At 31.6% G+C, this 14,167-nt stretch overlaps 1 protein-coding gene across 1 annotated transcript in view; it reads right to left on the bottom strand.

Annotated features, from left to right (window-relative positions):
• Nucleotides 1–781: 781 nt before the first annotated feature.
• MS3_00009256 (uncharacterized protein) overlaps nt 782–14,167 on the bottom strand; it is a 45,561-nt gene continuing 32,175 nt past the window's right edge. Inside the window, exons 6-8 of the mRNA XM_051217605.1 lie at nt 13,694–14,035; nt 10,846–11,329; nt 782–3,631 (exon numbers count right to left, since the gene is read on the bottom strand). Coding sequence (XP_051065020.1) covers nt 3,355–3,631; nt 10,846–11,329; nt 13,694–14,035 — 1,103 coding nt within the window. The 3' untranslated portion in view covers nt 782–3,354. The remainder of the gene's footprint in view (nt 3,632–10,845; nt 11,330–13,693; nt 14,036–14,167) is intronic.

Raw genomic sequence — 14,167 nt, forward strand, 5'->3', positions numbered from 1 at the left:
TTGATTATATGATGTTACCATCAAATCAAAATGTAATTTAAAAAGTCAGTAATTGTTCCTAGTGAACTGACGAGTGCTCTCAGCTAGCATTAAACAAGCTCGAAAAATTTAATGGAACTACATTTACCCCAGAAAGATTTAGATCTAAACATTTGCAGTTAAGCATACACATCAGTGGTAATAAAAGTGAAGAGGAATGATATGTTAGTTTGGGTCTGGTGAAAAGAAATTTTCATCCGACTAAATATATATACCCCGCAAAGTGTTTGGAAACAATCATATTGTTTCACCCAAGTTTACTACTTCTCAATAATACGTATCTACAACGCCTTACGAGATAAAACCTAGGACTTCATGGTCTCATAGCCGGGATAATACAATTGACACAAGTATCCATTAATTTAGATTTCCAACCTTAGTCAGTTTGTACGATGTGGTATCGTCATCGTCTTTTGTTATCTCTGAATTATTGCTTTATTGCAAATAATTATTTGAGCTGTAGATGTTTGATGAAGAAAGAATTGAAGAAGGATTGTTCTTGTTATAACTTGTCGTTTGAATGCTTATTGTCTTGACTCTTTTAATGCTACTTTTTGTATCTGGTCGTCGCTGATTGTTACGTCGGAAACGCTTATCACTTATACCCGGAACGAAGGACTTCTGCAATTCCTACGATGCGAAAGAACACAAAGACTGGTATAAGTGATGATTTATTAACCCCAAAGCACGACGACGACAACTCTAGTAGAAAATACACTCATTTATATATTGATTGTACACCCATTTTGAAATCACATATATGAAAAATACTTAGAGTTATAATAAATCACATATTGAGCATAGTTCATGTCAATGGAATACAAGAATATCTCGCATATTATACAGAATAAAATATCATACGGGGAAACAAAAACGAATACTTCAATGAGTAAACATTACATTGAATTAGAACGGATGTAATGTTGAATAAGACTCATAATGAGCAAATCAATCGAAAATTGACTTTTCTTTCCATCATATCAGTTCTCCAGACTTCTATGGTTACACCAACTAATAGAACAACCGTGTATATATATTCCAAATGTCATTGACTGTAAATTCTATACTGTTTTGTTTTTCTTTCATGGTGTTATGAATGAAGTTATTATTACTTTTCGTTGAATATAATCAACCTATCCACTAATGGACTTGATCTGGCATGCATAGAGCTCTTGAGATCATTTATTGTCAAGTATCCCACTTACACTTTTACTTAATATATCGCTTTTGACCCTAAAGGTTGAATTCCTTATTATGCTTATGACTTGCTTCATGACTATCTGTTATATCGTTTGTAAACGACCTAAACAGTCTAATTATCTAGTCGTATATGAGCAAATTGGGAAGAGCTATCGTCTTAGTTGTGACATCGATAGGTTAGTTTAGTTCCGCACGTTTATTGATCATTGATATTGCCACTATTCAGACTCGTTTGCTATCCATCATTTTAATTCCATCTCGCTGTGCTGCTGTGATTCAGCAACTTGAACCGATGTACAATAATGTAAGTGTCGAATGTTGGTTGTGACTGACTGTTTAAACAAAAATTATATGGTAACATCTTGAAATTAATATTAAGAATACAAATGACTCAACTAAGAAAAGGCTTTTACGAATGACCAATCACTGATAAATAATTATTCTCACATTGGGACTAATCAGTATTGATTTCATGGTTATTAGCCTACTGGTATTCTTTTAATCATGGTAAATTAACCATCATAGAGACTGAATAGTTAGTGAGCATTAACATGTGTATAGAAATTTTATCCTTATCGTTAGATAATACATAGGTTAACGATCACAATCAATCAAATGAATTTGAGAACAAATTAATAGCATAGATAAGGTGTATATTCATACAATCGTAGATATTATCAGGTTTTTTGAACATTTCTTCCTTTCAGAGGAGTTTAAGATAGATGGTCTAAGAGAAAGCAAGATGGAAATTCCAGGAAATAACAGATGTAAACAAGAGATATACATAAACACACAAGGGAAACAACTAGTTACAACTAAAACAGAACAAAGTAGGTAAATGGGAACTGTAAAATACGGGAGAAGAAGCCAACGTAATGACAACAAAAAGGAAAAGAAAACTCAAGGCTTGACTACTAATCCTTTTTTACATGATTTCAAAAATAACAATTTGTTGATTATATTTTACACTTAAAAATAGCAAAAGTGTAATAGGACACCAACAGTCACTACTACTGCTACTACTACTACTATTATTATTGGTAATAATAATAATAATAATGGTCAAAGTAAGGATAACTGACAGAAAGAAGAGTATTGTGAAAAAAAGTCAAACTAAAAAAATAATGTAACATGAGATTAATGCAAATCTCTAGAGATGTCCCACATGTGCGTGCATATAGGTGTACACATCATAGCAGTTTAAAGAAGATAAACAAACAAAGAAAAGAACGTAAGTAACGAGAACAGAAAATATAACAAGTTGAGATATTTGTGTGATGCTACTAATTTGTTTTGCAAAAAAAAAAAAGATCGATCATTGAAAGAACGAAAACAAACTGTCCACAAACAATAAAACATTATATATTGACATATACAACGAGAGAAGACATTATTTATTCCGAATAAAGAAAGATAACATTAATGTAAACAACATATGAATAAATGTATATTATTGTAATGTTAGCAGCCAGACGAAGTGTAAGTAGAAAAGATAAACACATAGACAAACAGTCACTGATAAATAACTCTTATTTTTCTTTACATATGGTGGGAAAGTGTATAAGTTATACGCAACAAAAACAATATCCGCCAAAAATATATGCATAAAAAGCTCAGTGTTTTTCTCGTACTCTAGATTGTAGGCAAGTTGATTGTACATTCTATTTAGACGGTGATTTGTATTCCTTATGTCTCTCCCTTCCCTTCCGTCTCTAAAGCCCGCCATCACCGCTACTCCTTTTGCTTTCGTTTTAATATGCATCACTGGCAAAATAGATAAACACTTAATATAATAGAAATACAAATGACGAAGAATAAGGAATATTTTCTAAAGCAATAAGAATTAAAGTATGTCATCAAGAGTCAAAATAATAATTTAAAAAGGAAATATTAAAAACAAAAATATTGAAAATGAAATTTCTACAACACACAGATAAACTTTAACAGCCAATTAATTGCTCAGTACACAGTTCAAACCTGTACACGAGTATTATATATATGTATGTTAAGACTGATACTTGTGCTAATAACAGAGATGATAACGCTGTACGATAGTGGTGTACATTAAAGACCAAGCAGATATGAGAAAACAAAATGTCTTCTTTTTTCTTCATTTTATTCGCAACTGAAATAACAATGATGTGAACAATGACGTTTAGCCAAATGTTCATGATTCGGAGAACTATGATGATGGTTGCATTTCACGCCATTAGTTGATGTTTGACTACTGGACCCGGCATTGGCTTCTATAGAGCCGTCAGCCGAACTAATTGAAGAAATGGACCCACCAGAAACTGAAGCAGCAGTATGAATGGTACGATTACGAAGTCGTAATTCTTGTTGAACAGCCATATGCATTTCACGAGAATCGAAATTTACAGCCTGACTATTTCTGAAAACAATGAACAAAAAACATAATAATTAAACAATGTAAATCATTCTGTTAGGATAATTTGAATTCTTAACAAAATGATATAAGCAAGATGTTTCAGTGCTAAACCATTAAACTTAACTAGAGATAATCGAAAAGCATTCCAATAAATGAATGAATTTTTAGTCAGATTAATTAACAAACAAAAGGTGATTTTTTAATCTCATATCCTCTCTAACACAATAAAATATTACAAGCAATACAATTCAATCGAATAATAATATCATACACATAGTTCCCTTTATCATTTTGAAAAGAGCAAGAACAAAGATTTTAGCAGAATAGTATGAATTTATTTTATTTCGTAGGTTCTCGTCAGCTGCTTACAACCTGTGATATTTAAAAATCATAATTACATAATGGGTCTTAGAACAAGGGAAAGAAAGACTCTGAACAGTGCAATCACCAAACATCTCCTTGATACAAGACATCAGGTAGACACCTTACAATCCTTTAGGGTGATTAGTAAGCAGCCAAACTCTAGTCTTCTGAAGTTTGCTGAAGCCATTGCCATCAGGCGTCAAAAACCTGATCTATGTATTCAAAAGAAGGCGGTGCTTAATCTTTCCTTGCCCTGGTGACAAATATTCCTTCACTGCACCTTATAAAAAATTTTTTTTTCTTTTTTCTTTTGCATTTATTACATCACTGACTCTATCTTATTTTTTTAACTATCTTTCAAATTAATAATCTTTCAACTGAACTCTACTCACTAAATTCCTTCAATGTTATTCATTATGTAATCGATTGTTTCTAACCCACTTTTGAACTGTTGTCACAATTAATGTTGTAGAATATTCTTTCACATTAGGCGGCCTGCTTGAGCATCTGGGCTACCTGTTCCTGCCATCTAGACATTTCATCAAGTTATCTATTTTTGTTTGTTTTAATATAACATTATGTCTATTAATCGCATAAGCTATCCTGGTGCATTTCTGAAAAGTGTACAACCTTTCGTTGTCAAAGTTACAAAAAGCTCAATAAGAGACAATGCGGTTGCTGGCAATATACAACGAAAAGAATGCACATCATTCAGATGTTCATTTACTGGACTACTAACATCTAACTGGCGATCACTAAATATTTATTGCCAGAACCGACCAAGAAGAAAAAAACGGAAACTTGTTGAAATACTTTGCCCTGAGAATTCTGTATTGTACCAAAAATATGATATTGAATAAAGCTAATAATAACAATACTATATATTTACAATATTCAGTTAGCAATTTAAACCCATTATGTAATTATGATTTTTAAATATCACAGGTTGTAAGCAGCTGACGAGAACCTACGAAATAAAAATGAATTTATGTTATTCTGCTTAAATCTTTGTTCTTGCTCTTTTCGAATAATAATATTTTTTTTAAAAAAACACAAACAATATGGGATAATCGAGTGGATAAAATAATCAAAATGGTTCATTGTAGTAACATATCAATCCACATTGTTTAACTGTAGAATATACAGTTCTGAAACAGAAAACAATATGGACAATTTAACCAGTGACATGTTAACATATTAAACAATGATGTAATTAATGTTATACTTTGTATGTTTGAAAAAAATTTATTAAAAAGAAATTCCTAATAGACATACATGGAATAAATGATTTGTAATTGACTAATCACTAAATAGTGACTAATGTTGTGTGTTGTCTAGTTGAATACTATTGATCAAATTGTAATGAAGTCATTATAAGCAAAGATGGATAGTGGCTAGCAGTGGAATCGAAGACGCGTGTTTCGTCTTGTTTGGGACGCGTCAGCTGGATGTACCTGCATCTCAGAGTCGATGTTCACTCTGGGACTAGAACTCAGCACCGTTCGCTTCAAACGCCATCGCGTTATCCACTTAGCTACTGAGTCCTGATAGCCACTTGCTTGTGCAATGGGGTGAAGTTTAATTCACTTGGTATGGTTTTACTTGAATCTTCCCATTGATGTTTGAGGACTGAAATTGATCAGTCTCTTATTAGTTTAAATAGCTTAGTGCATGATAAAAGAGTTACAGGCTATGCTAATGTATCACTCGTTATATAATAGTATTTTTTGCCTCGGATATATGTTTAAATTTCAATGGTACTGTACTAGAGAATGATAATGTTTTATTTTCGTTTAAATAACTGTTAAGTATCGATTTATTTGAAAGATCCATGCTGCTTTCAGTTACTTGTTGCATAGAACAAGACTGAAATGGTTCGATGAAATAAAGAAAATAACACTGTTAGATGCAAGATTTATTTATATATGGAACAGTGATTACACCATGTATTTACAAATGATTGAAATGTGTAATTATATATTACTTTAAATGTTCGGTTAATATGACATGAATCCATTGAACTAGCAGTTAATCAATGTGTTATTTCAATATGTGTATACAATTCATAAAATTAATGGATAAAAATTCTTTAACTAAGAAATATAATTAAGTTACTAAGCTATATGTTTTCCAAATCTTTGCTTGAAATCACCCTTCTAAGGTGAGCTAAAACATTCAAAACCGCTATGAAGTTTCAATCTAATCTAAAATCAAGTTTTCATTTAGGCTTCACAACTAATAAACAATTAAATTACTGAATTGCTTCTTAATTATAAAACTTATTCACTGTTAATCTATTGATCAATTGGAAAGTTATTCACTTTTTTTAATTTATTGTTTATTCTATTCATCACTGATTGATCGATTGATTGTTTCATATTGAATTGACCTTTGCTCACGGTTTACTATTGCATTTCACAATGTTTATTCTTACATCATATCAGACAGAAACTTGTATTTATTCTATTCATTAGAGTTTTATATTAAAAAGAAAAAAGGACCCAGTATTCTTTCTAGTCAAATAACATTGAAGTGAAAAATATTTTAGAGAATTAATTCACTCTGATTCTTTTCATAGTTAGTTTATCAGGATGTTTTTAAAAAAAAATTATTTTCCTCATCTTTTTTTCTCTTTTTTTGATGAACAAAAGATAGAGAAATTCAAAAGAAAAAAATAATATTTACTAAATGAACGGAATAGAAAAAAAATTGAATGGCTTTTCTTTTATTTTACAATGAAAACTTATTATCAGAAGAAGTTTTGTGGAGAATCTCGCGGGGGGCGGAATCGTGGATGAGCACTGCTGAGGAGTCACACACTAGGACGGGACCGCTATCCAGTGCTTCCAGGTTTTCCATGGTGGTCTAGCTCCAATTGACTCATGATCTCAACTATTGAAAAATTTATTTTTAATTATGTTATATACCATGAATCCCACATAATAATAATAATAATAATAATAATAATAATAATAATAATAAGGCACTAATTAATGGCTACCTTCAAGAGATTTAGAAGTTCTAATACAAAGTCGAAAACCAGTAAAATTCGACCATGTTGATGATGATGAGAAAAGATTACAAACCAACTGATGTTAGAAATGTAAACTAGTTGATTTTGAATTGCTCATCTAAAAGATAGGAGCAAGTGGCAAGGCATGAAAGTCATGGGTACGATAATTGGAGGGGTTGTGAGTGAGCCCAATTCTAAAACAGAATATGTGCTTAGTCCTTTTCAGTTTTCAGTGGTTCATCAAATGATTATGGTAAAATGTGATGAATCACCACAAACCGGTAAGACTAATTTATGGACGAGCCAGTCAGAAGCGTTTGAGGAATTTCAAGGTCATGGCGCTAAGTTCAATAAGAGACGCTCACATTCGATCGTTTTACAGCAGATTTTAGAGAAGATGTGATTTTTGAGCGACTACAACAGATGGGACTATTAAGAAGTTCCTGTATCTGTGACTGCAGCAATCAAATGACTGCAGCACGATGTGCAGACTACCGTGATGACATTAGATTTCGTTGTACTATATGTTAGGAGATAAAATCTGCTCGAACTGGCACTTTCTTCGCTCGATCACGACTCAGACTAAGGCAAATCGTGATAATTGTTGCAAATTGGATTATGAAGTCACCAGTAACATTGGCTGCGGCTTTTGTAGATGTGCACCCTGACCCTAACCATAACCCCAACCCGAACCTAAACCCTAAGTCCATGCACTATGATTTCAGGACATCTGAACCTTTATCTAACCTTAACAAGTTTTTAAATCATGTAAAAGAAGAATATCCGCTGTAATTCATAAGTTTTTTATAATATGTTTTCACTTTATACTAACTCTCGTCTGATTGGCTACTAGTTTCAAGGTCACTTAAAAATTCCTTCAAAGGTCGTCCATAAAATATAGTCCTACCCACAAACCTATTCTGCTAAGAATCATATGCAACTTATCAACCAAGTTTGAGTCCATGTATATTTGTTTCTATGTTATGGTTAGAAAAAACCTTTTGTATCTTACATTTAATCATGAACGAAATATACTTTGTTGTAACAGAGTAATTATTCAAGTTCAAACTTTTGGAACTGTCGATATACATTTCGTTATTCCTAAATTAGTATTCCTACTTCGTTTCATACATTTGGTTCTCTTTACGAATTTGAGTAAAATCAAAATAATAATTGAGACAGGATAATATGAATTCATTATATTTCGTGGTTTCTCATCAGCCATTTGCAACCATTAATATGTATTAATACGTAACACTGAAGTATGATATAATGTGACATAATTGGCACTGATGATGGAAAGATTTAAAAATAATAAGGTTTATCAATAATGATTATATATATATATATATATATATATATATATATATATATATATATATATATATATCCTTCAACATTATTACCAAGCAAAAATCACAATATCTATCCGGTTTGCCGAAACAGAAGCAATACAGACACTCCAACATGATTTATGTGTCTAGAAAGAGACAGTAATCAACTTATCACTAACTTGGTAAATTATTATTTATGTTAGTCATTATTGTTATTTTATTTGTGCTTATTTTGTTATGTAGTCTTCGACAAACTAATTCTTATTTTATGTACACTGAAATCATCCTTTCATGCATCGGTTTTCATTCACTTAATTCTTCAAACTTATGCAAACTCTTCAAATCCTTTTCAACTACTATGTAACCCGTCTTGTCATTTTCTAATTCTAGACAATTTTCAACTCATAACTGTCATTTATATCTATTTTCAAGTGATTCGAATCTTATTTTAATTCTCAATAACTTCTATAATTATCACATAATCTGTCTTATTTGTTTTCGGATATCATTTAATTACTGAATTCATATTATTGTTGTTTTGATCTTTCTTTTCTATCACTCTTCACTTGCCTATGCACAAACTATTAGTTATACCTAAAGTTGTTGATCTATGTTTATAAGAGAAAAGTATATTCGGATTAGTGTAATCTAACCTAGTGACTCAATTAAGGAACACATAAAGTAGATTCAAGGATATAAACATTATTTACAACAAAATTTTATTTCCTAGATTCATAATCATGATAATAATCGCTTTATCCCATGTCATATATTTTGCTTGTAGTAAAGAAATCTCACGTTGGTTGCAGGCAATAAGCACTTAATTCCAGACATTTTTTGCAGATTTATTTTTTTAAAAAAACCGATTAACCTCCTGTAGAAGTGAGATGTCGTTTTGTTGTGCGATCGCTCTAGTCTGACGTCGATACAGAAGCTTCATATGAGTTTATCCAAAACAGGCACTTGATTAGGAGAAACAACAGATTTTATTGACTAACTGAATCAAGAATATAAGTACAACCGATGGATAAAGATATATCTTTCTACTTCAAAAAATAAAGCCATACCAATGGAATATGCCCTAGAAAGTGAAGCTAAATCCTGGACAATAGGGTGGGTCAGTAAGTAACTCCAACTTATCACTTGGTTTATGTCTGATTTGCATGGTGTAATAGAAATTTACACTAGTCAATCACTGAATGATAACCAAATTAAGTGATTCAAACAAATAATACCATATCAAGGCACTAAGATTTGTGGACATATTCGATAAAATTAGATCAAAACTGTGGACTAGACAAATACGACAATAATTACTACTAGTTCAATGTGTTAAGAATTTCTAGAAAAAAAAGCCGTGCCGAAACAAACCCTGGTATATAGAAATTTTCACCAAATATATACTTAATGTATTAATTCTAGTATGATTTATCAACTACTACAAGAGTTCAGAACGAAGTTCGCTTTGTGACGGCCTGTAACCTTTCTACGAAAGCGTATGAGTACATCTTATGACCAACATATGTAACTAGTTAGTTAAAATACAACGATTGTAAGAAGAAATCATCGTAATGTTTGCACAGTTGGTAAATGGGATGCCAAGAGGTTTGAACAGGCTCTCACTCAGTCAATGTATCTCAAATACATAAGAAAGAGTATGCATATAAACTTATGAGTGCTTGAGATAAAAAGACCGGGTACTTGAAATACAGATAATAAAAGCCTTCGTGCCGTGTTCTCTTATTTAGACTTAAGACTGGGGGACAGAGGAATGAGTTTTTCGGCGGATCAATAGGCGTCAAGAATATTTGGGTCATACCTTAAAGTTAATCTTGGCAGTTGACGCGCATAACTAGTCGAAGCTTAGGACCCTAATCGATAGACGAAATAGCAGTTGATGTTACCCTGTGAATTCCATATGATAAGGCAAATAATTGAAAATAATGATTTATGGATTAGAAAATGAACTAAAAAAGCTCATAAATGTCTGAGTTATGTACGATTCATACTACAAAGAATACGAGAAGTGATTTTGCAGTTAAAGTACAAGACTGAAATATTTACTTGCAGAGTTTACGACCATCCTATCTAATTAGCTTTCGGTAAATGAACAATAGATCTGTACAGTTTCATCTACAGTATATGCTTCTGAGGTGAATATACAATTCTTTAAATAATAACGGGGTTAGACTGAATTATGAAAAAAATGAAGTGGGGGAAAACAAAGTGTATCCAACATTTCTACACTAATCTAATAACTCAATATCTTTAATACAGACTTCTCAACGTAAAAACGTTAAAAATAATCAATTCAATGTGCATTCAGTGCACATGATAGCAATACTATTGTAACATCCTCCTATGAGTAATTCCATCTAAGCACACCGTAGATGGAATATTCTGACGTTACATCTCTAAAAAATATTTGTGACCACAAGATGATGGTGAAAAAAGTTTGAGTTATTAAACTGCATCTTTAAATTATTATTATTATCGTGCAAAATTACCTTTCCATGATTTCACGTAATAAAGAATCCACTTCGGGGTTATGGGTCATTCTTACTGGAGGTAGGACAACTCTACGGTTATAACGTCGGGTAGGAATAGTTGTTGTTGTTGTTGTTAATGATGTTGTGGCTACATTGGTATTTGCAATCGAATTATTTTGTCCCGATGCAACATAAGATGTTTGTTGAGTATCATTAGAGTTCTGAAAATTTCCAGCATTACCATTTATAAATATAGATGCACCCTTTTCATCTTCGTTACTATTATTGTTACCGCATGTGCCATTACTATTTATATTGATTTGGCCAGTTTGTGGTAATTGAGGATATCTAAATTCATTAGCACGTCGAGATTGGTGATGACAGTAGGATCGTTGAGTGGAACAGTTGTAATCTATTGAAAAATTACTTATTTCAACAGTTTTATTATCATGACATGTACAGTTTGAATAATTGTGTTGTTTTTTATTGTGGTGTGTATTAGCTAAACATATGTGGATTTGTATGCACATTCAAGCATGTGTTATGGATATAAAAGATAAGAAAAAAACAAATGAAAGGTTGCAGAAAACCGAATGAAATGAATAGTTAGATAAATTGATAAAGTTTGGTTACTTGAATCCATTTTGAGTTGATCGAGTGAAACATTTTGAAGTATTAACGTAAAAGCTAAAACTAATAAGAAATGAAGAGGAGATACCACTCTTAATGCTACTTAGTAAGTCTTCTACTTGAACACGAACACACAGACTTCCTACCCTCTTCTTAATCTCCAGAAGCTTTTCACTCTTGAACAGAAAGAAGGTGGAAACATTAATCATAAAACCGTAACTTAACCAATCAGTATAAGGGAAACATTGATAAATCCTAAAACACAGGAAGCAAGACTATGTAACAAATAAAAAGTATATATATATATATATATATATATATATATAAGACTTTATTTATTATATAAAAATTCAACGTTGATATAGATACAAATGACCTTATTCGCATTAAGGAGTGTGATTGACCAAGAAATTAATTATGTCAGAAATAAGCCTGTAAAATGGTTATTATTGTAACATTTAGCTGTTTCGGGTTTAATATTACAACTAGGTACATAGGATTCATTAGTATCCCTCTAATATACTTAACCAATAAATCCAGACGTGAAGTACACTATATGTTACTAATATGTTGGATAAGTTACTTTAAGATCAACTAGATGGCGTACAGTTAATAGTAATGATTTTGCCAACTTCAATTCTTTATATTTCAAATATTAGTCATATTTGCGTATTTACATATTTGCATATTTACAAAATATTTGCTATTGACATTACGTAAAAAAAAGTAACAATTACCGTGCAATTCCCAACCACAATAACTGATTGATATTATTGTATACATAGAGAAATTATCTTATCATAATTATATACTGTTCAACTAGGTGTATATACTTGGGAACAATTTCTAATTTCGATGAATTTGAAAAGTTACGCAACAACTACTCGTTTGACTGTACACTATTGTGTTTAAGAATAAAATATTGCGTTTATTATCGATACCGTTTTTAAAGCGAAATAAAATAATTCTTTCATATTAAGAATTATTGTCTGCAAAATCAGCCAAGCATAAATATTATTTGCTTCTTCCTCTGAAATTATTATTATTAATGTAAAAAAAACACACAACTATAAACGCTTATTTATTCACCGAACCTCGACGTTTAGAGTGATTAATATATACCTTATTCATTGTTTTATATCACGACAATTTATTTATATAATTGCACGCATATATGACGATTATTATAAGGTCAAACTATATATTAAAATAATTTACTGGAATACTAAAATAAATATCAGTTTACTACTTGTGGATTAAACATTCTATTAGCTTTCATGTTCAATAATCCCTTATTATTAGTTATACTCAATTTACTTTTAATAATAAGTATGGTCTTTCTGTTGTCATGATAACTAACAAATTCATTTCCATTTCTATGTGATCGAGCAAAAAATTAAATAAATTTTTTTATCTCAATAACTATTCACAGACACAAGTATAACAGAGCAATTGAATAGAATTGATGTCTATTTTTTCAGAAGTTAAAATTTTATAATAAATGATGATAGAACCATCTGACGGAATTTTTTCATCAAAATAAAATTCAATAAAACCACTTTATGCTACTTTGGAGAGGGGATCAGGAATTACAATCACCGTGCAATAATCATCAACACACATTAATAAAAGTGCATTAATAATAAAGAAGAGTGTTGAAAGGGGGAATAACGTTATTAATAGTGTGAAATAAATTTGAATCGCCAATTGTTCCTCTTCCCACGCGGGATCATGGATCGCACTGTTGAGGAGTCTTACAGTAGGAAAAAACGGCCGTCTAGTGCTTCCAGGTTTTCAATGATGGTCTAACATCAATCGATTTATGATCTCAATCAAGAATCAAAAAGGTAGTTTTCTAAACGTCTAATGAAGTCTACTTCTGACAAATACTGTAATTCTTCGAATTTAGCAACAAATTGTTATACGTATTACCCTAACCATGTTATCTCATATGTCTATTTCGAACATTCAGTCAGCTACAAAGTTGGCAAAGGTCAAACGAGCTCTTGAATCTGTGTAGAGATTTCGTCAAACACAAACCCACTAGGACTGATCACACTCTCAAGATGAGTGAAGTTCTCCACGCGCTCGACTACTTCTCCCTCCTATCCGTAGTTCAAGTATTGACGCAGGCCAGTCCTGAAGCAACAATTTGCATTTAGAGGGGGACAAATACATCCAAAACATCTTGGCATTGTCGCTCATACATAAATACATATATCGAAGCATAACTTACATTTCATTCCGGGATAATTAACACTACTCGTAAGTGACAGGTCTGAAGAATTCGACCCGAACCCGCTTGTGCTTCCACTGCAGCAACTTAGGCTACCTCCACCACAGGCGCAACAACTAGAACAACTTGAAGCCGATGTTGCAGTTTCGGAACAACATTTTTGTTGGTTAATATCATAACTATTATTAGGATCACTTTCACTGGAATCTGATGATGTAGTCATTTTTATGTTTTCTGAATGAAGCACTAAGTTACTACTACTATGACGATGATGACTATTACACGATGGTAATGAAGTAGATAGGACACCGGTAGTATTTCGAGCAAAAGCGGCAGCAGCACCTATGAAATGATGAAACATAAACACACACGAGTAGACAAAGAAAATAAACAGTATTGATGTAATTAATAAAAATAATATATTTTTAATATTCCAATGTATAGAAAAATGAGATTTCCTGATGTTTCGTGATT

This window comes from Schistosoma haematobium, chromosome 5 (assembly GCF_000699445.3).
Source record: "Schistosoma haematobium chromosome 5, whole genome shotgun sequence".
NCBI classification, from domain to species: Eukaryota; Metazoa; Platyhelminthes; class Trematoda; order Strigeidida; family Schistosomatidae; genus Schistosoma; species Schistosoma haematobium.